The sequence below is a fragment of the Ostrea edulis genome, chromosome 2, assembly GCF_947568905.1.
Source record: "Ostrea edulis chromosome 2, xbOstEdul1.1, whole genome shotgun sequence".
NCBI lineage: Eukaryota > Metazoa > Mollusca > Bivalvia > Ostreida > Ostreidae > Ostrea > Ostrea edulis.
In genome coordinates this window covers 4234220-4253663 of record NC_079165.1, presented here as the reverse complement: position 1 = coordinate 4253663, position 19444 = coordinate 4234220, and the positions used below count along the sequence as shown (strand labels likewise).

Below are 19444 nucleotides of genomic sequence, written 5' to 3'. Positions count from 1 at the left end.
AAACCCGAGTTGTTTTATCATTTATTGTACATCAATATCAAATACTGCTCACGGTAAGCTGTGTGGTATAATCCCCACGAAAGCACCATCAATATATAAGTCACGTGACATCAATAAACTCATCAAAACGAGGCAAGCTCAAATAAATAACATCATAATTACGACAATACTGGCATTCTCCTGGAATAAAATACGTCATCAGAAGGAATTCGCTCCACAATGACAATGTATACTGCAGTGTTAATGACGTCAGAAGATTTCGTCCTCGTCCTCTTCAGCTGATTGGTGTCTGGGAATAGTTAGCCCCGCCCTTCGTCCCTGGAAATACCGTGAAGGGTGGTCCAAGGGCGTGCTCTGTAAATGATAAAGAAGTTTCTCACATAGGAAGCTTAGCTATATGTATATGGAATTTCGAATTCGTTCTCAGTCTTCTTTTTCTCTTGCTTTTTTTTCTCTTTGTATGAACTGACCGCTAGTTTACAGATTTTTTTTAAAAATCGCAAACTTGGATATTTGTACTTACCGCTACCAGTCTGATTCCAGCGCGGCTCCGGGACGGTTTGTCCCGTCGGGAGAAGTTTCTGATGTTCTTTCCTACAGACAGTTCCTCATCTCTGACGGTTTCCGCCTGATTATAGAAAAAGAGGTGAATGTAGAATAGTCTGATAATTAGTCCCCTCCGACATTCCCAGTGATACCAACCGATCGTAAAGATAGCAATGTTTTAACACATTTATATATAATTATTTAGCTTTGTAATGCTAAATGCATTTATATTCCATAATAATGTATGAACCTACGGCTACCCAAGCGTGCCATCTCAATAATTGATTATCCTAGGGTGTTATGTATTCAACAATTCACGTACCTCTACAGTTCAGGTACCTCTATAATTCACGTATCTTTGTAATTCACTTATCTCGACAATTCCCGTATCTCGACAATTCCCGTATCTCGACAATTCACGCATCTCGACATTTCACATATCTGACATTTCACATTATCTCGACAATTCACGCATCTCGACATTTCACATATCTCGACATTTCACATATCTCGACAATTCACATATCTTTACAATTAACGTACCTCAACAATTCACATACGTCGAAATTTCACATCTCGACAATTCACATCTATATCTCGACAATTCACGTATCTCGACAACTCACATATTTCGACAAATCACGTATCTTTACAATTCACGTATCTTTACAATTCACATTTCTCGACAATTCATGTATCTCGACAATTAACATATCTCGACTCCCGATTTCTCTTCCTTATCTACACCTCAGGGTACATTAACTTAAGGTTAGTATTATTTCGAAACGTACATGTAGGCTACACACTTGCAATACCCCAAGGATGTTCCGAAAATGGAAGTATAATACCCCGAGGTTGTTCCGATAATGGAGGTACATATACTCACAGTGACCCAGGGGTGCTCAAGTACGTCCATAGCCGACAGTCGGTCTGCTGGCTCTACTATCAACATATAACTGATCAGTTCCTGTAATTCATCAGAGAGAGTTTTGTCAAAAGTTTAGACAGATGTTACATTGTGGATCAATGTGAGATATGTTGTTTAATGTACAGTGACACGACTCTGTCGAGCTGAATATAGTGAAATCATTTCATTCTACACATATTATACCGATGTTCTGGTGAAAATCTGAATTTTATCAAATAACAGTAAAACCGATAAAACCGTCCTTTTCTATTTACTGAAGACACTAGCATGCTATAGGCTAATATTTAGGATATAGTGCAACTAACGTCATTACCATCGCTGATTCCGACACGTCGTCCCAATACGGACTCGTGAACTCGTATCTTCCCTCCGCTATTTGATCAAACAACTCCTCCTGGTCGTCGTGGGGGCTGAAAAGTACAGGAAAAAGAAATACATGTACATCCTAATACATAGGGTAAACCGGAACTCCTCAGCCCCCTCAGTGTCCCCACTTCCCTCCCTGCCCCCATATAAAATCCCTCCTCGTGTCCACCCTCCCAGAAGGAAAGAGAATCACGTGAGGGAGTTATTTAACAATGTTAATATCTTATTCCAAGAAAGTGAAATTCAGCTGTTAGCAAATCTGTCTGTCACTTGTCAATGGTTTCAGTTATGTACCTGGCAAACGGTGGAAATCCGCATAACAGAATGTACAGTATCACTCCTGCAGCCCAAATGTCAACCTTAAAATCGTATCTGTGAACCAAAAAAAAAATATTGCACTGAATTAGATATTTTGAATACTTTAGCGCACTCATTATGTGAAGTTATGATAAAAAATACGTCTAACGCCCACTCATGAATAACGCTTAGAGTGGCTGACGTACCCGACTTCAGAAAGAATTTCCGGGGCCACGTAGGTCGGGGTACCGCACACAGTGAAGAGTTGGTCCTCACAATAGGTAGCCAGACCGAAGTCTCCCAGCTTCAGCGACTTTGATCCGTCTGCGTGGTCAATTATCTGGAATCAAACAAAGACTTGTATTGCCGAAAACAATTATCTGGAATCAAACAAAGACTTGTATTGCCGAGAACATTTTGGGCTAACCAACTTTCTGCTTTGACGTCACTATGCACTATACCTTACCAATAGGTTCTCTAGTTCTATGCCGTGCCAATAAGTTCTCTGGCTTGACGTCACTATGCTTTACCAATAGGTTATCTGGCTTGACGTCACTATGCTTTACCAATAGGTTCTTTGGCTTGACATCACTATGCCTTACTAATAAGTTCTCTGGCATGACGTCACTATGCCTTACTAATAGGTTCTCTGGCTTGACGGCACTATGCCTTACTAATAGGTTCTCTTGCTTGACGGCACTATGCTTTACTAATAGGTTCTCTTGCTTGACGGCACTATGCCTGACCAATAGGTTCTCTGGCTTGACGGCACTATGCCTTACTAATAGGTTCTCTGGTTTGACGTCACTATGCCTACTAATAAGTTCTCTGGCTTGACGTCACTATGCCTTACCAATAGGTTCTCTGGCTTGACGTCCCTGTGGACTATGCGTAGGTTGTGGAGATACTTGAGGGCTTGGGCTAAGTTGTTCATCATATTGCTGGCGTTTCTTTCTGTGTATTTTGTGGACAGGGCTAAGTCATCAAATAAGTCGCCTCCCTGCGATGTAACAAAAAAATATGCACTTCAGTCCTCATGTACTGAAACTGTATCCCCATACATAGCGTCCAATGATACTAGTAAGCAGTATATACGCGGTACACGTTGACAATGCAAGGGCGAATGTAAATCTGTTGATATGCAACGAAATTCATCAACATAAAGTACTGTCAATAATAAACATTTGCTAATTCATTATTATATGTCCTCATATAGGAAATCGAACTTACGTCACAGAGTCTTGTTTTGTATGGAAAGTTGTCCGTAATTTAAAAATCGATATGCATGACTTGTATTTTTTATTTTACAAAATGTGAATAAAAGGAATTAAAGTCTAGAATGTGTATAATGGGGGTATATAAACGATAAAAACATGGTGTATTATATTACTCATATATCCCAGAGCACAAATAATCTAAGCAATCATTCCATAAGATTTCAAGAAGACTGACGGCATTACATGGGTCTGCTACTTCCATCTTGTATACTGGTATGTAATCACATGACAGTTGGTATGTAATCACGTGTACTGGTCTGTAATCGCGCATGCTGGTATGTAATCACATGATGGTAATGTAATCACGTGACATTTCTATGACGTATACGGTATGTAATGACACCTACCTTTACGTATTCCATGACTAGATACAGGCTATCTTTGGTATCAAACTCCTCAATCAATAAGATAATGTTAGGGTGGTCCACCCGCCTTAATATCGACACCTCGTTTTCTATCATATGCTCCTGGGATTAGAGAGAAAGAAAATGTTACCCTTTAATCTTTATATACAGTGATCATTCAGAAACCGAGTAGTGCTGTTCTGAAACCTTTTCTTCTTTATACAGTGTTAACAATAAGGTACATGATGATTGATGTTTTCTGTGTTTACTTTTCATCGGTACAAGTTATTTCCACTTTCGTAGCTTTACCTCCGGTGATAATGAGTTTTCATTGATAAACCCCTCGAAATGAAAAAGTTTGTAAATTAGACTTGGGTTGTTTCGTACCTTTCCTTTACAGCTTCGTTTGTCAATTTTCTTCAGTGCATACAATTTTCGCGTCCCCCTGTAAAGAATTGAAATGAATCATTTTCAGAGAGAATTCAGATTCCTAATAAGAAAATGAACACACTTCTGAGGACAAATTGTGTAACCCACGTAATAAATGCAATATTATTTCTCAATGAATGGCATTTTCTCCCCCCCCCCCCCGACCATCGTAATGTGTAAAAATCAATCACGCATTCGACATTCTCATACTGTCATTCGCTGCCTCAATATACAATTAAAATGTAGTGAAATCACATAACTCCGACATGTCAGATAAAGTTAAATTGTAGGTAATATCACAAATCCCCCGCATGTGAGACAACGCTAAATTGTAGGTAATATCACAAAAGTCCGACATGTGGGACAACGCTAAATTGTAGGTAATATCACAAATCCCCCGCATGTGAGACAAAGCTAAATTGTAGGTAATATCACAAAAGTCCGACATGTCAGAAAAAGTTAAATTGTAGGTGATATCACAAAACTTCGACATGTCAGACAAAGCTACATTGTAAATTGTAGGTGATATCACAAAACTTCGACATGTCAGATAAAGTTAAATTGTAGGTAACACAGAGACGGGATGCTGCAAACAACGAGCTTTGATTTATATAAAACTGCAATTCCAGCGTTTCTCTTCCAGTACCAGTAGATATCAAAATCATTCTTAGATAAAATGAAAAATGTCTCATATTTGGGTTCCAGTGACATGACATTGTCTGACGACCCCCCCCCCCCCCCCCTCCCGTCCTGCACGCATCTGTCTTGATATCCTTTGCACACACACGCACCTGCCTTGACATTCTTTGTACACACACGCACATGTCTTGACATTCTTTCTACACACACACACGCGCACCTGTCTTGACATTCTTTACACACGCGCGCGCACACACACCTGTCTTGGCATTCTTTACACACACACACGCACCTATCTTGACATTATTTACATACACACGCACCTATCTTGACATTCTTTACACACACACACACGCACCTATCTTGACATTCTTTACACACACACACGCACCTGTCTTGACATTATTTACATACACACGCACCTGTCTTGACATTCTTTACACACACACGCTCTACACACACACACACACACACGCACCTGTCTTGGCATTCTTTAACCACGGCGAAGTTTCCCTCCCCTATCACCCGCCCAACGTCATACTTGGCTATCAGCACTGCTGGGCCATTCTCCGACTCCCCTGGGAGAGGAAAATAACATTTAGTTATACATGTATATTTCTTACATACGTTGTTGTTGTTGATTTAGTTATTTATTTCAAGAACGCATAGGAAAATCCATTAGATTTAACTTAACAAAAAATAAGACCATAATATCAGTTGTTTATATGCTATTTATATTAGTTTAGGAACTGTATTAACATGGATACAAAAGCAGATATATTTCTTTTAAAATTTTCTGAAGAATAAATTTATCATTAATATTGCAGAATGTCATCGCTGCTTTTATTTGCATAACCATAGAATGCTCGGGTTACATGTGATTTTGTACATTTAACACCAAATAAATGAAATAGTTTTTGAAATCGTTAGTCAAAATGAGAGGAAAAGTATTTTTTATGATGACACATAATTTTTAAATGTCATTGTAGATATTTGTATTCAATATTGATAAAATCAATACATTCTTCCCATACTGTGTATATATAATACACAGAAAATAAAATACCTATTTTTTTTTCATTATCATGCATTCAAAGTCATTGAAATGGAAATCTAATTTACGTAATTTAATTCACATAAACCATTAGTAAAATTCAAAATGTGCCCTTACCGGGAGTTTCACCGTTGCTATTTCTGTATTTTGGCTACAAGTATAATACAAACGATAACATGTTAAACACGGTACTGACTCAAACTTCATCGACGTTGCGATACATTTATTTTTTTTCAGAATATTTTTTGTCGACTAGTCACTAAGTCATGCTTACCGCTGATACGACTCGGAGTTTCCTGCCTGTTCGGGGGGATGACAATGGCGATCTAGATCCCGTGGGTGACCGCTTAGACAGGACATCTAATGGTAAAACAGAACAACATAGAGTGTAAATCACATTGTCCGGATACTACTATACAAATGCAAACTGCATGATATTTTACTCCTTGCTTAGCGACTTGAAAGCGGAATTTGAGAAGAAAGTGCGTATGAGACAAAAAGCTACAAACAAATGGTTTTCAATGAAAACTAAATGTATCTTTTTATAAGTAAAATGAATACAATGGATCCATATGGAAAGTAATTTATTGCCATGATTCTCAATTATGTCCAAAACGATGGGATTTTTTTAAATAGTTATTTAGGGATGTGTAATTTCAACTTTTGAACATCATAGAAAATTTACAAGTCCCTAACTGTTTGAAGGATTTTTATATGTGTACTTATTACAACCAAACTAAGCCACAAAATAAATACCAGCCCATGCATCCATTTTCTTGTTTACCTATGATTATGAAATCCTCTTACTACTAATAGTAAATAGTAACGCTTTGTTACATGAACATGACTTTTCCTGTATTTCCCTTTAACTTGTTTTCTGTGACTTGGTTTAGTCAGTATTAGCTAAGATCTCGACACCAAATCTGGTTCGAGTATTCAATTAATTCCATGTACACAGGCCGCGTGTTATATAACAGGTATATAAAATACTTGATATCGACTCCCCCGTGACTTTGTAAACATTACGGGAAATAAAATATTTAACGATATTGAAAACTATGAACATGTAATTGACAGAGTATTTGAGAACCCAGGGGAGCTGACATCTCAATAATAAAAATTTCACACGGAGCGGATTAGTATTTTAATCTTATTTTACGTTGCTGAGACCGCCCTATGATTCGTTGATTGAAAAAATATGGACATCTGCTCCAACAGTTCAGAAAAAAAAAACCATTCGCTTTTTTTTTTTTTTTTTTTTTTTTGGAAGTAAATGATATCTTTTATTAGTTACTTCTATTCTACGATTATTTCATTAAAACAATTATTTACATTGTATAAATGTGCTCTCGATTTTCATGAAACCTCTCTAAACCACAGACTTATTTGTAAACCACAGAAATTCTTAATGTGTCTATCTGTAATTCATTGGGGGGGGGGGGGGGGGGGGGGGGGTTCTCTCGTGATAATTATGTATATTAATTGTCATTTGTAATTGTAATATGTGAAAGGAAGCCTTGGAGAAGACTGCACACGTTGCTTTTATAAATAGAGTATCATTATTTTAAATTCATTATCATTATGTTTATTATGAAATATTGATAATATATCGTGCGAACTTTTTCTAGTATAGTAGGTTGTAATTTCTTTCAAACAATAAATTTAAATTTAAAAACGTCCACCAAATCCGATTTATATATACTTAAAAGAATATCGGGTATAATGATGTTTTGTGTTTGGCATTTCCGTGTCAATGTTCAGAACATAAAGCAAATATAGGTATGTCTACGGACTTCCACCTTATCGCCCGTCCGTCCGCAAGAGACTGACATAATCGGGAGGATCGATAAATCTAAACATGCTAGTAAAATTATGAAAAAATAACAAGACCTTTACTCATATTAAACCAGGCTTAAAAAGTGAAAATTAAAATAGATAAATAAAAATTACTCCCATTTCATTAAAACATAGTTTTTATGAACGATGTAAGAAGCCTACGTCCCAAAAGACCCACTTTGAAGAGTCCGATGTACTATTGATGTTGTAGAAAATTTCGAGAAAGCAGTTGAGGACCATGACTTTGATAAAATCAATATCAATTATCAAAATGTGCATTTTAATATCATTTAATAGTAAAAGTTACGTAATACATTAAATTTTATCTGGCGTCACCAGGACAGGTCACTCTGGTGCAGGACCAGTAACTGATCCTGTGATGGACGAGTTAAAAGTTTTAAGCTGTGAACTCGCGTTAAGAGTGACATTGTGGAGAGACTTTCACCTTCATTCAAACTTCGATTGGAGAGGGACAGCTTGCTTGCCGGACGTGACGTCTTCGGTGACCTCAAAGTCACTCTCTCTGTGAAAATGGTTGATTTGTATGGGGACACCAGCTTCACTTCTGTAAAAGAAACGAAACATTGAATCAATCATGTGCATGTCTCCCTCAAACAGGACGAAACATTGAATCAATCGTGTGCATGTCTCCCTCAAACAGGACGAAACATTGAATCAATCGTGTGCATGTCTCCCTCACACAGGCCGGCTCTGTCCTCATTCGATTTCTGATTGGTAATTAACAGCTTATTCTCCTGGAAAACGAGCTATGCCTCGATAATTTCAATGATATTACGTAACATTCCATGAATCACGAAATCAAAGACCAGAGGGCCCTAATGCACACAGAATTACGACATCTCAAGAATAGGCGCGACCATCGATCGTTGAAAATGTCTGGTTTTTGGTATATATCGAGCAGTTGAATTTGAAGTAAACGAGACCGTGGACGTGAGCAGTAAGCCTTAATTAAACATGGAAGCCATTGGACTGTCGCTAGAGGGTGATGTAAGGGATTATCACGACAGAGATTCCATTTATAGAAGCCTTTCTTCTCTACTTAACAAGAATTACCGTCACAAAGTCTTGACAACTCGTGATAAATCTTAATTCAGAATAGAGTGCTCACTTGTATAAGTAATTGGTAAATGCAAGAATAATTAGACTGAAAAAGGTTTTCGAAGATTCTCATTCAGTCGAATTCTGCACATTGAACGAGAACTGCTACAGCAAGCTAGTTTATATAAAATCATCTGATAAAAAAGAATAACTGAATAAAACATTAAAACAGTGCCTAAGGTCCCAAGCCTCCTGGAGATGAAATGCATCTTTAGGATCTTTAACATAAAACATCAAATTCTCATAATGGTAGGTGATAAATAATAAATACAAGCATTGCCTATCTAAAATCGGACAAGGAGGGGGTGTTTGGGATGAATTTCTGTTCGCAATCGGTTCTGTGTGAGTACAGCCTTATGACGTATATACTGTAAGTGTTCAGGACATGATTGCTATAGAACAGAAGACCTATTCAGTTACCAACGAATTTCCAGGATCCCCATTAATCAAAACTGGAGAGAGGGGGGGGGGATCAGAAATATTACCGTATGCCAGTTTGTTATGAAAAAGCCTATTTGTGCGATCTGAATGACTAAATCTATTGATCGTCTGTCATACTGCTCTTGAAAAGAATCTGTTGGCCGATAAATTCATACCGATCGCCCTGAGAATATGGCATGAAATGACTCAGTGATGAAACGGAAATGTTACTGAGTGTTCAGTGTAGACTCATCGCCACGATGACCTCCCGGAGACCTCTAAATGACACGCAATTCAGCCTTTAAGGCCATTCAGACGCTGCACAAAATGTTCGTTTTCTGAATCTTTTTCTCACTCAAAAATTATTGTCAAGATTTTATCTTTCATGTTGACAAAACTGGTAACACTATGCTTCAACTATATATATTTACATTTCCAATGTTTTTGCTTTCGATACTTTTACCAATTGTAACGATAGCCATTTCCTCGTGAATGTGATGCAGATGTGAATACTGTGTATGAATATCTTGATATATAAGGAATGCCTTCAGAAATGATTCAAGCAGAATGTAAATATCAAAAATGGTAAATTTAATATTTAAAATACATGACGGCATGAAGCTTCACGCCTACATAATTATCACGCAGCGCTAGTATGCATGTGTGAAGCGTCGCAGTTCATACCCTTGTGTATTTTTTAAAAAAAAAAAATGAAATTTATTTCTTAAATGACATAAACACTCCCTAAACACATAAATACTAACTTGTTCCGTTAGTGAGAGGCACATGTATATAAGTTATCCAATATGTACTCGAATTGATACGAAGGACACAGAACTTACAACTGTACAATACCAATCCCTTACCACTGTCATCGAGGTCAAAGTCGTCCTGACAAAGTTTTTCTTGACCGTAAGCGATGAACACAGAATCTTCTCCAAAGAAATCTTTTAGTGTGGAAATCTAAAACAATATAGACACGCATTACGACCGCCAGTATAGTTCTCAAAGGTTGTGGTTTGAACGGGTCCACAATTTAAGGACCCGAAGATTATGAGACTTATTTTAAACAAAATGCAGTACGGGTTAGCAATGTTCCTGTATGGGTCCTTTGTTACAAGTTACATACAAAATCCCATCTGCAACACAAATATTTCATTTTCTTTAACATTTAATCAAAATCGCTAATTCAAAATTCACTCTTTATTTTTTAAACTGAAGGGTATCCTCTCGTAACATTTCTACGAGTCCTTTCGAAATCAGAACCCACGGAATTTTGAAATGTTTATTCTACATGTAGTGACCTAAATGACCTTTTATGTTTATCCTTAACAATACCAGACCTTGTAAGATAGTATCCTCTTGGGGTCAGGGGTCAAGAAATTCACATCTTTGCCCCCTTCTCTTAATGCTAAAAACCAATTTGAAAAACGATAGGAATAGAATGTTCGTTTAATGACTCCAAGGTCGTGAGTTCGAGCCCCGCTCGTACCTCGGTCGTGTCGAATCTAAGGCCAAAATTCGGCAGTGATGGAGCCTTCGGCAAAATCTTGATATTTAGAAGATAGTCGGGGTCTTTTGAATGGTAACGTGGAAAACGAAGTTCCGTGTTACGGCAGGTGTTGGCACGAGAAAGAACCCTCATCGCAGTCTAAATCTTTGACACTCACTTACAGATGGTGACGTCTCGATATGAAAGAAAAATTCTCTGAGGGACATAAAACAAGCAAATATTTTTTTTAATCAAAAAACAAAAATAATATTGATATAATAATAACCCCCCCCCCCCCCAAAAAAAAAAACCCCATAGTGCCCATTCCTACCAAGTCTTGCTAAAGGATGTAAAGTGTAGCTTAAGCAACGTACACACTATAACCAGATTTCATATTAAGTGACCTTGTATTTCATTAGTAACCTTGAAAACCAAATCAAAAGCCACGGTCTATAAACAAAGTATTATTTTTAAATTTAGTTGATAAAAGTAGGGCGTGAATTGTGACTTTAATCTTGTACACAAGCAAATGAGCGAAATTACTGAGCATCCCTCCCCATCTCATCTTCACAAGTCAGGGGTTATTGATTCGTTACCTCGCACTAACCCTTGACTTGTGAAGATGTCCCCATCTCTGTTACAAAGGTTGATTAGAACGAAGGAGATCTAGATGATAATATCTCTCTCTCTCTCTCTCTCTCTCTCTCTCTCTCTCTCTCTCTCTCTCTCTCTCCTGTTGATTAGCTGATGTAAAAACCCATATAATCACGAAAACTTTGGGACCGAACCCATCTACATCTAGCTATCAAAACAACTTGATGCAAACCATTCGACAGGACGGAGCTGGCCTACATGAATATTGTATGCCCTACATCCCTAAAGGATCCGAATAAATGACACCATTTCAGATGACGTTTTTCGGTTAATGCTGATTATAGGTTTGCACGGGTGCTCCTCTTGGGCAACGGTAGGGCCCCGTAATGGTACATGTAGCACGAACGTTCAATATTTACAGCAAGAGGTGTCGGTCATTTTAAACCTTTCCCCGTGTACATACTTTTGTTTTATGCATACAACTTAAGCTGACACGCGTCTTCAAAATATTGAACTGCTCCTTGATCGGATTATTGGGAACATTAAACAATAAACAATGTGTCATACCTTGGACTCCGTGTTACCGTGCAATTGATTAATAATTTTGACAGGCAAACAATGCACGCTCTGTTATTCATCAATCGATGGACATTAATAGAAGTACAATTGTATTCTGAAGTCTCCATTCTAAATGTATTTATTGTTTTTTCTTACTCTTATTTCTTCACTAAAAATCAATAATGTGTGGTAAATTTGAAATGAGCACTACACGACGCGACAGAGCATTAGTATGTATAAGATACTGTGTGTAATAATGAATGAAGGGGCCGGTATGTTAGCTTTGCTCCGGGCTGGACATCGACTCTTGCCAGTCACATGACAAATGACATCTCAGTTATCCCTGAATCATACTATGAAGTTAATCCTGGTTAACTTAACTCTGTATGAACTGGCCTTTCTTACCTGTCTACCGTCCAAAGTAAAAATTTTCCGGACAGCCCCAGAATCCAGTTTAATGGCCTCCGTCATGTCAGCAAGGACCTGGTTAAACGAATGGGCCGTCTTCTTGTTTAACAACACCCGGACGGCCTTCCTGGGCTTTGGTCCATTACGAATCACAGTCACTAACTTTGGTTTAATATAGTCTTTGAACTCGCTCTCTGCCCCCTGGGGCCGCCCCAGTAACGGCCCGTTTTCCCGTGCCTTGTTGTTCACATTCCAGTGAGGACCTTGCATGCACGTGTAATCCAGGCTTTTGAACACATCCGTTGACGCGCACACGTAGCTCTCTCCTTCTTCCAGTTCGTCCATGGAGCGGATTTTGTGGCCATACTCTGCAGAGAAGATGTAACGGACACCGTTAGGGAGAATGTTCTTGTCACACACCGGGCTTGACGTCAGTTCCGCCATCAGTGATTCGAACGTCCGGAATCGCTCGGCGGAAACAGCGTACACGATACCCTTAAAGAAGCGGTCCCCATTTCTGTAGAAGCGGACCTTACGGGCCCGTTTATCCTCTGTCTGCTTCATTAGACTGTGGCGAAAGAGGTTTCCGTGGGCACTATTACTTGGACTGGTCCGTCCCCCGCTCCGTTTGGAATACCGGACGCCACTGAACCGCTCGTCCGACGCGAAGTGCTCATCATACATTCCATTCTCCATGATTGCCAACTCCACCGTCAGATCTTCAACAGAAGAAGCAATTCCATTTCACTAGAGCCACACGTTACATTACTTACATATAAAGGTGGTAAACACGATCAAACAGCCATTTACTACCAATAGAGAGCGGAATTTAAACTCCTATATTGCAGGTTTAATGCTGAACAAATGGTTCAGATGATTATATTATCGTGTTATTTCAACTGTTCAATATTTGTCTTTTTAACCCGAGTATCTCCCTTCTTAGTCCACGAATACGCGTAGCTATACTTCACATTAGTCTCTTGTGTATTCTCTAAAGCCTCTTAAACACCGTTGAAGGCATGTTGAATAACACCGTTTATGAACAAATATTAACCGAATACACGGGTACTCATAAACAATTATGAAATGATAAGGAATTATCTACAACCAAAGTGCCAAGCTTTTTAAACATCAAATTTCAAAAGGTTATTGACGTAAACAAAATACAGCTCATTCCAGAGACTGGTCCTGATTAGCCGATGGAGATAAGATTGTTACAGAATTGGAGGAATGATGCGTATCTCGAGGGGTGCACGTGCGAGGTTTTGTTTGGGGGGTCAGGTGGGTCCCACTGCAGGGATCACACTACGTCACAGACACCCCTTCACGTCATGGGTCACCTGAAATCGCCAATCACGGAATGACATATTCTTTTCCGATCAAGCAGCAAAATGGGTACACCGAAATATACTATTAAGTCAAAGGAAGCTTGCTTAACGAACGGTGGTTATCAGATGAATCTCGGTGTATCCTGCATTGTCCCATATATTCAGCCTGCGATATCAGATCGAGGATTTATTTGTGCCCAGTTAAATAGATCGCATACATTGGATACATGGTGCTTTTTAAAGTTTTATATTGAATTGATATAATTTAAATCGAGTATTCATGAACGTCATTTGGCCGCTTATTTGTCAATGTAAATAGAATTCGTAAATACCCCAAGACGGCCTATGTACGGTAAATTATTTATAGACAAATCTGAAAATAAACATACCCTTATCTCTCATTTTGTCCTGCAATATATTCCCAAACTAAGAAATTGGTCTTCACAACATGCGGCGCATGTCACTTTGAAATGACTTTATAATGCTTTAACTCTTAAACGACTTCAAATGGGATCGTTAATGATTAATCACAATGAAACATATCTCTCATTAATCCAATAATCCGATTGTCACACACATATTAGTTTGGAGTCAATAGCTTTTTATCGCTAAAATTAAAAGAGAATTTTGTTAAATTTAAAGAACGCGTGGAATTAGACCTTACCTTCTTGTCACAATGGCGAAGCGCGTCTCTGGGAGTCTGGCTTTCTCTTTGTTTAGCAGCGGCTGAGACACGCTGGTCCAATTCCAGACGGCATGTTCTTAGCATAAATTACTATATTTGCTGCAGAGGTGGAACCGATGGTTGGAGACCCAAGGTGTACTGGTAACAGAAGAATTCTTCATCTGACAGTGCTGGATTACAACCAATCAATACTTCAACTTTACGAACAACGAACATGTGTCCTATTAAATTGGCCTCCGTTTACAATCGGCAAACGAAACATCTCCGATATTTCTGCTTAACATAAAACTATGATTTCTATCATTGAGCTTGACATCAGAGTTCCATCAGCAACCCTGTGTTTTATTCCCCAGTCCTGCTTCAAACTGTTTAAGAAAATTCAACACGAGTCGGTTCTATGATAGAACAAGCAAAACCACTCAAGTATCTAATTAAACAAAACGAAATAAATATAATTAGGGTTTTTAATACTCGTGTTCTTTCGATAAAATGACCTCTTGACCTCAAATGCATTTTCATAAGCTCCACCTATATACCGCCATGTCCTCTTCGTAAATACGTTTTCAATTGGAGGGTGTTTCATACCTAGCTAGTGAACACAAACTATATTAGGGAACTTTTTTTCCTGAATATTAAGCAATCAGTGTCAAAAAGAAACTTTGATAAAACATTATATATACGTGTCACAAACTTGAGTACATGGGCCTTATAACGGTCACCTGGTTATTAGAAAAGAAAAACTCAAATTCGAAGACATTGAATACTCCTGGAGAATATAAAATGTTTAGAGTTCGCACTCCGTACTCAAATCCATAATCCGTACGACGAAGCCATACTCATAAGCTATACATGAATTAGGGTGGAATATTGAGTATGGTTTGTAGTACTGGGTATGGTTTAGAGTAATCGGTATGGTTTGGAGTAGTGAGTATGGTTTGGAGTAGTGAGTATGGTTTGTAGTAGTGAGTATGGTTTGGAGTAGTGAGTATGGTTTGGAGTAGTGAGTATGGTTTGAAGTAGTGAGTATGGTTTGGAGTAATCAGTATGGTTTGTAGTAATGAGTATGGTTTGTATTAGTGAGTATAGTTTGGAGTACTGGGTATGGTTTGGAGTAGTGAGTTTGGTTTGTAGTAGTGAGTATGGTTTGTAGTGGTGAGTATGGTTTGTAGTAATGAGTATGGTTTGGAGTAGTGAGTATGGTTTGGAGTAGTGAGTAGGGTTTGGAGTAATGGGTATGGTTTGGAGTACTAGTATGGTTTGGAGTAGTGAGTATGGTTTGTAGTAGTGAGTATGGTTTGTAGTAATGAGTATGGTTTGGAGTAGTGAGTATGGTTTGGAGTAGTGAGTAGGGTTTGTAGTAATGAGTATGGTTTGGAGTAGTGAGTATGGTTTGGAGTAGTGAGTATGGTTTGTAGTAATGAGTATGGTTTGGAGTAATGAGTATGGTTTGGAAAATAGTGAGTATGGTTTGTAGTGGTGAGTATGGTTTGGAGTAGTGAGTATGGTTTGTAGTAGTGAGTATGGTTTGTAGTAATGAGTATGGTTTGGAGTAATGAGTATGGTTTGGAGTAATGGGTATGGTTTGGAGTAGTGAGTAGGGTTTGAAGTAGTGAGTATGAGTTTGGAGTAGTGAGTATGGTTTGTAGTAATGAGCATGGTTTGGAGCACTGAGTATGGTTTGGTGTATTGAGTATGGTTTGGAGTAATGGGTATGGTTTGGAGTAGTGAGTAGGGTTTGAAGTAGTGAGTATGGTTTGTAGTAATGAGTATGGTTTGGAGTAGTGAGTATGGTTTGGAGTAATCGGTATGGTTTGGAGTAATGAGTATGGTTTGTAGTAGTGAGTATGGTTTGGAGTAGTGAGTATGGTTTGGAGTAGTGAGTATGGTTTGGAGTAGTGAGTATGGTTTGTAGTAGTGATTATGGTTTGTAGTAGTGAGTATGGTTTGGAGTAATGAGTATGGTTTGGAGTAATGAGTATGGTTTGTAGTAGTGAGTATGGTTTGGAGTAATGGGTATGGTTTGGAGTAGTGAGTAGGGTTTGAAGTAGTGAGTATGAGTTTGGAGTAGTGAGTATGGTTTGTAGTAATGAGTATGGTTTGGAGTAGTGAGTATGGTTTGTAGTAATGAGTTTGGTTTGGAGTAGTGAGTATGGTTTGGAGTAGTGAGTATGGTTTGGAGTAATGGGTATGGTTTGGAGTAGTGAGTAGGGTTTGAAGTAGTGAGTATGGTTTGTAGTAATGAGTATGGTTTGGAGTAGTGAGTATGGTTTGGAGTAATCGGTATGGTTTGGAGTAATGAGTATGGTTTGTAGTAGTGAGTATGGTTTGGAGTAGTGAGTATGGTTTGTAGTAGTGATTATGGTTTGTAGTAGTGAGTATGGTTTGTAGTAATGAGTATGGTTTGGAGTAATGAATATGGTTTGTAGTAGTGAGTATGGTTTGGAGTAATGGGTATGGTTTGGAGTAGTGAGTAGGGTTTGAAGTAGTGAGTATGAGTTTGGAGTAGTGAGTATGGTTTGTAGTAATGAGTATGGTTTGGAGTAGTGAGTATGGTTTGGAGTAGTGAGTATGGTTTGTAGTAATGAGTTTGGTTTGGAGTAGTGAGTATGGTTTGGAGTAGTGAGTATGGTTTGTAGTAATGAGTATGGTTTGGAGTAATGAGTATGGTTTGGAGTAGTGAGTATGGTTTGTAGTGGTGAGTATGGTTTGGAGTAGTGAGTATGGTTTGTAGTAGTGATTATGGTTTGTAGTAGTGAGTATGGTTTGTAGTAATGAGTATGGTTTGGAGTAATGGGTATGGTTTGGAGTAGTGAGTAGGGTTTGAAGTAGTGAGTATGAGATTGGAGTAGTGAGTATGGTTTGTAGTAATGAGTATGGTTTGGAGAACTGAGTATGGTTTGGAGTAGTGAGTATGGTTTGGAGTAATGGGTATGGTTTGGAGTAGTGAGTAGGGTTTGAAGTAGTGAGTATGAGTTTGGAGTAGTGAGTATGGTTTGTAGTAATGAGTATGGTTTGGAGTAGTGAGTATGGTTTGGAGTAGTGAGTATGGTTTGTAGTAATGAGTTTGGTTTGGAGTAGTGAGTATGGTTTGGAGTAGTGAGTATGGTTTGTAGTAATGAGTATGGTTTGGAGTAATGAGTATGGTTTGGAGTAGTGAGTATGGTTTGTAGTGGTGAGTATGGTTTGGAGTAGTGAGTATGGTTTGTAGTAGTGATTATGGTTTGTAGTAGTGAGTATGGTTTGTAGTAATGAGTATGGTTTGGAGTAATGGGTATGGTTTGGAGTAGTGAGTAGGGTTTGAAGTAGTGAGTATGAGTTTGGAGTAGTGAGTATGGTTTGTAGTAATGAGTATGGTTTGGAGAACTGAGTATGGTTTGGAGTAGTGAGTATGGTTTGGAGTAATGGGTATGGTTTGGAGTAGTGAGTAGGGTTTGAAGTAGTGAGTATGGTTTTTGTAATGAGTATGGTTTGGAGTAGTGAGTATGGTTTGGAGTAATGAGTATGGTTTGGAGTAGTGAGTATGGTTTGTAGTAGTGATTATGGTTTGTAGTAGTGAGTATGGTTTGTAGTAACGAGTATGGTTTGGAGTAATGAGTATGGTTTGAAGTAGTGAGTATGGTTTGGAGTAGTGAGTATGGTTTCTAGTAATGAGTATGGTTTAGAGTAGTGAATATGGTTTGGAGTAGTGAGTATGGTTTGGAGTAGTGAGTATGGTTTGTAGTAATGAGTATGGTTTGTAGTAGTAAGTATGGTTTGGAGCACTGAGTATGGTTTGGAGTAGTGAGTATGGTTTGTAGTAATGGGTATGGTTTGGAGTACTGGTATGGTTTGGAGTAGTGAGTATGGTTTGTAGTAATGAGTATGGTTTGGAGTAGTGAGTATGGTTTGTAGTAATGAGTATGGTTTGGAGTAGTGAGTATGGTTTGGAGTAGTGAGTATGGTTTGTAGTAATGGGTATGGTTTGGAGTACTGGTATGGTTTGCAGTAGTGAGTATGGTTTGTAGTAATGAGTATGGTGTGGAGTAATGGGTATGGTTTGGAGTAATGGGTATGGTTTGGAGTAGTGAGTAGGGTTTGTAGTAATGAGTATGGTTTGGAGTAATGAGTATGGTTTGTAGTAGTGAGTATGGTTTGGAGTAGTGAGTATGGTTTGTAGTAGTGAGTATGGTTTGGAGTAGTGAGTATGGTTTGGAGTAGTGAGTATGGTTTGTAGAAGTGAGTATGGTTTGTAGTAATGGTTTGAAGTAGTGAGTAGGGTTTGTAGTAATGAGTATGGTTTGAAGTAGTGAGTAGGGTTTGTAGTAATGAGTATGGTTTGGAGTAGTGAGTATGGTTTGGAGTAGTGAGTATGGTTTGTAGTAATGAGTATGGTTTGGAGTAATGAGTATGGTTTGGAAAATAGTGAGTATGGTTTGTAGTGGTGAGTATGGTTTGGAGTAGTGAGTATGGTTTGTAGTAGTGAGTATGGTTTGTAGTAATGAGTATGGTTTGGAGTAATGAGTATGGTTTGGAGTAATGGGTATGGTTTGGAGTAGTGAGTAGGGTTTGAAGTAGTGAGTATGAGTTTGGAGTAGTGAGTATGGTTTGTAGTAATGAGCATGGTTTGGAGCACTGAGTATGGTTTGGTGTATTGAGTATGGTTTGGAGTAATGGGTATGGTTTGGAGTAGTGAGTAGGGTTTGAAGTAGTGAGTATGGTTTGTAGTAATGAGTATGGTTTGGAGTAGTGAGTATGGTTTGGAGTAATTGGTATGGTTTGGAGTAATGAGTATGGTTTGTAGTAGTGAGTATGGTTTGGAGTAGTGAGTATGGTTTGGAGTAGTGAGTATGGTTTGTAGTAGTGAGTATGTTTTGTAGTAGTGATTATGGTTTGTAGTAGTGAGTATGGTTTGGAGTAATGAGTATGGTTTGGAGTAATGAGTATGGTTTGTAGTAGTGAGTATGGTTTGGAGTAATGGGTATGGTTTGGAGTAGTGAGTAGGGTTTGAAGTAGTGAGTATGAGTTTGGAGTAGTGAGTATGGTTTGTAGTAATGAGTATGGTTTGGAGTAGTGAGTATGGTTTGTAGTAATGAGTTTGGTTTGGAGTAGTGAGTATGGTTTGGAGTAGTGAGTATGGTTTGGAGT

At 38.4% G+C, this 19444-nt stretch overlaps 1 protein-coding gene across 2 annotated transcripts; it reads right to left on the bottom strand.

Moving 5' to 3' along the window:
* Nucleotides 1–7: 7 nt before the first annotated feature.
* LOC125681433 (serine/threonine-protein kinase DCLK1-like) lies at nucleotides 8–14118 on the bottom strand. 2 transcript variants are annotated; one of them, XM_048921524.2, is made up of 16 exons: nucleotides 14025–14118; nucleotides 12305–13026; nucleotides 10122–10218; nucleotides 8162–8281; nucleotides 6155–6240; nucleotides 5998–6031; nucleotides 5305–5404; nucleotides 4146–4203; nucleotides 3762–3881; nucleotides 2991–3137; nucleotides 2344–2477; nucleotides 2135–2212; nucleotides 1788–1884; nucleotides 1433–1513; nucleotides 524–628; nucleotides 8–354 (listed from the first exon to the last, which is right to left on the bottom strand). In XM_048921524.2, the coding sequence occupies exons 1-16, from the start codon at nucleotides 14035–14037 to the stop codon at nucleotides 250–252; spliced, it is 2097 nt and encodes a 698-aa protein (XP_048777481.2). In that variant the 5' UTR covers nucleotides 14038–14118; the 3' UTR covers nucleotides 8–249. The 2 variants fall into 2 exon arrangements, with proteins under 2 accessions (XP_048777481.2, XP_048777484.2); XM_048921527.2 differs by lacking the exon at nucleotides 14025–14118 and adding an exon at nucleotides 13121–13386.
* Between the last annotated feature and the right edge of the window lie 5326 nt (nucleotides 14119–19444).

Coding starts and splice junctions, on each gene's coding strand:
- LOC125681433 (XM_048921524.2), bottom strand. Junction 8,282..10,121: donor CTTTGACCTCGATGACAGTG/GTAAGGGATTGG, acceptor TTTCTTTTACAG/AAGTGAAGCTGGTGTCCCCA. Junction 629..1,432: donor TTGAGCACCCCTGGGTCACT/GTGAGTATATGT, acceptor TTCTATAATCAG/GCGGAAACCGTCAGAGATGA.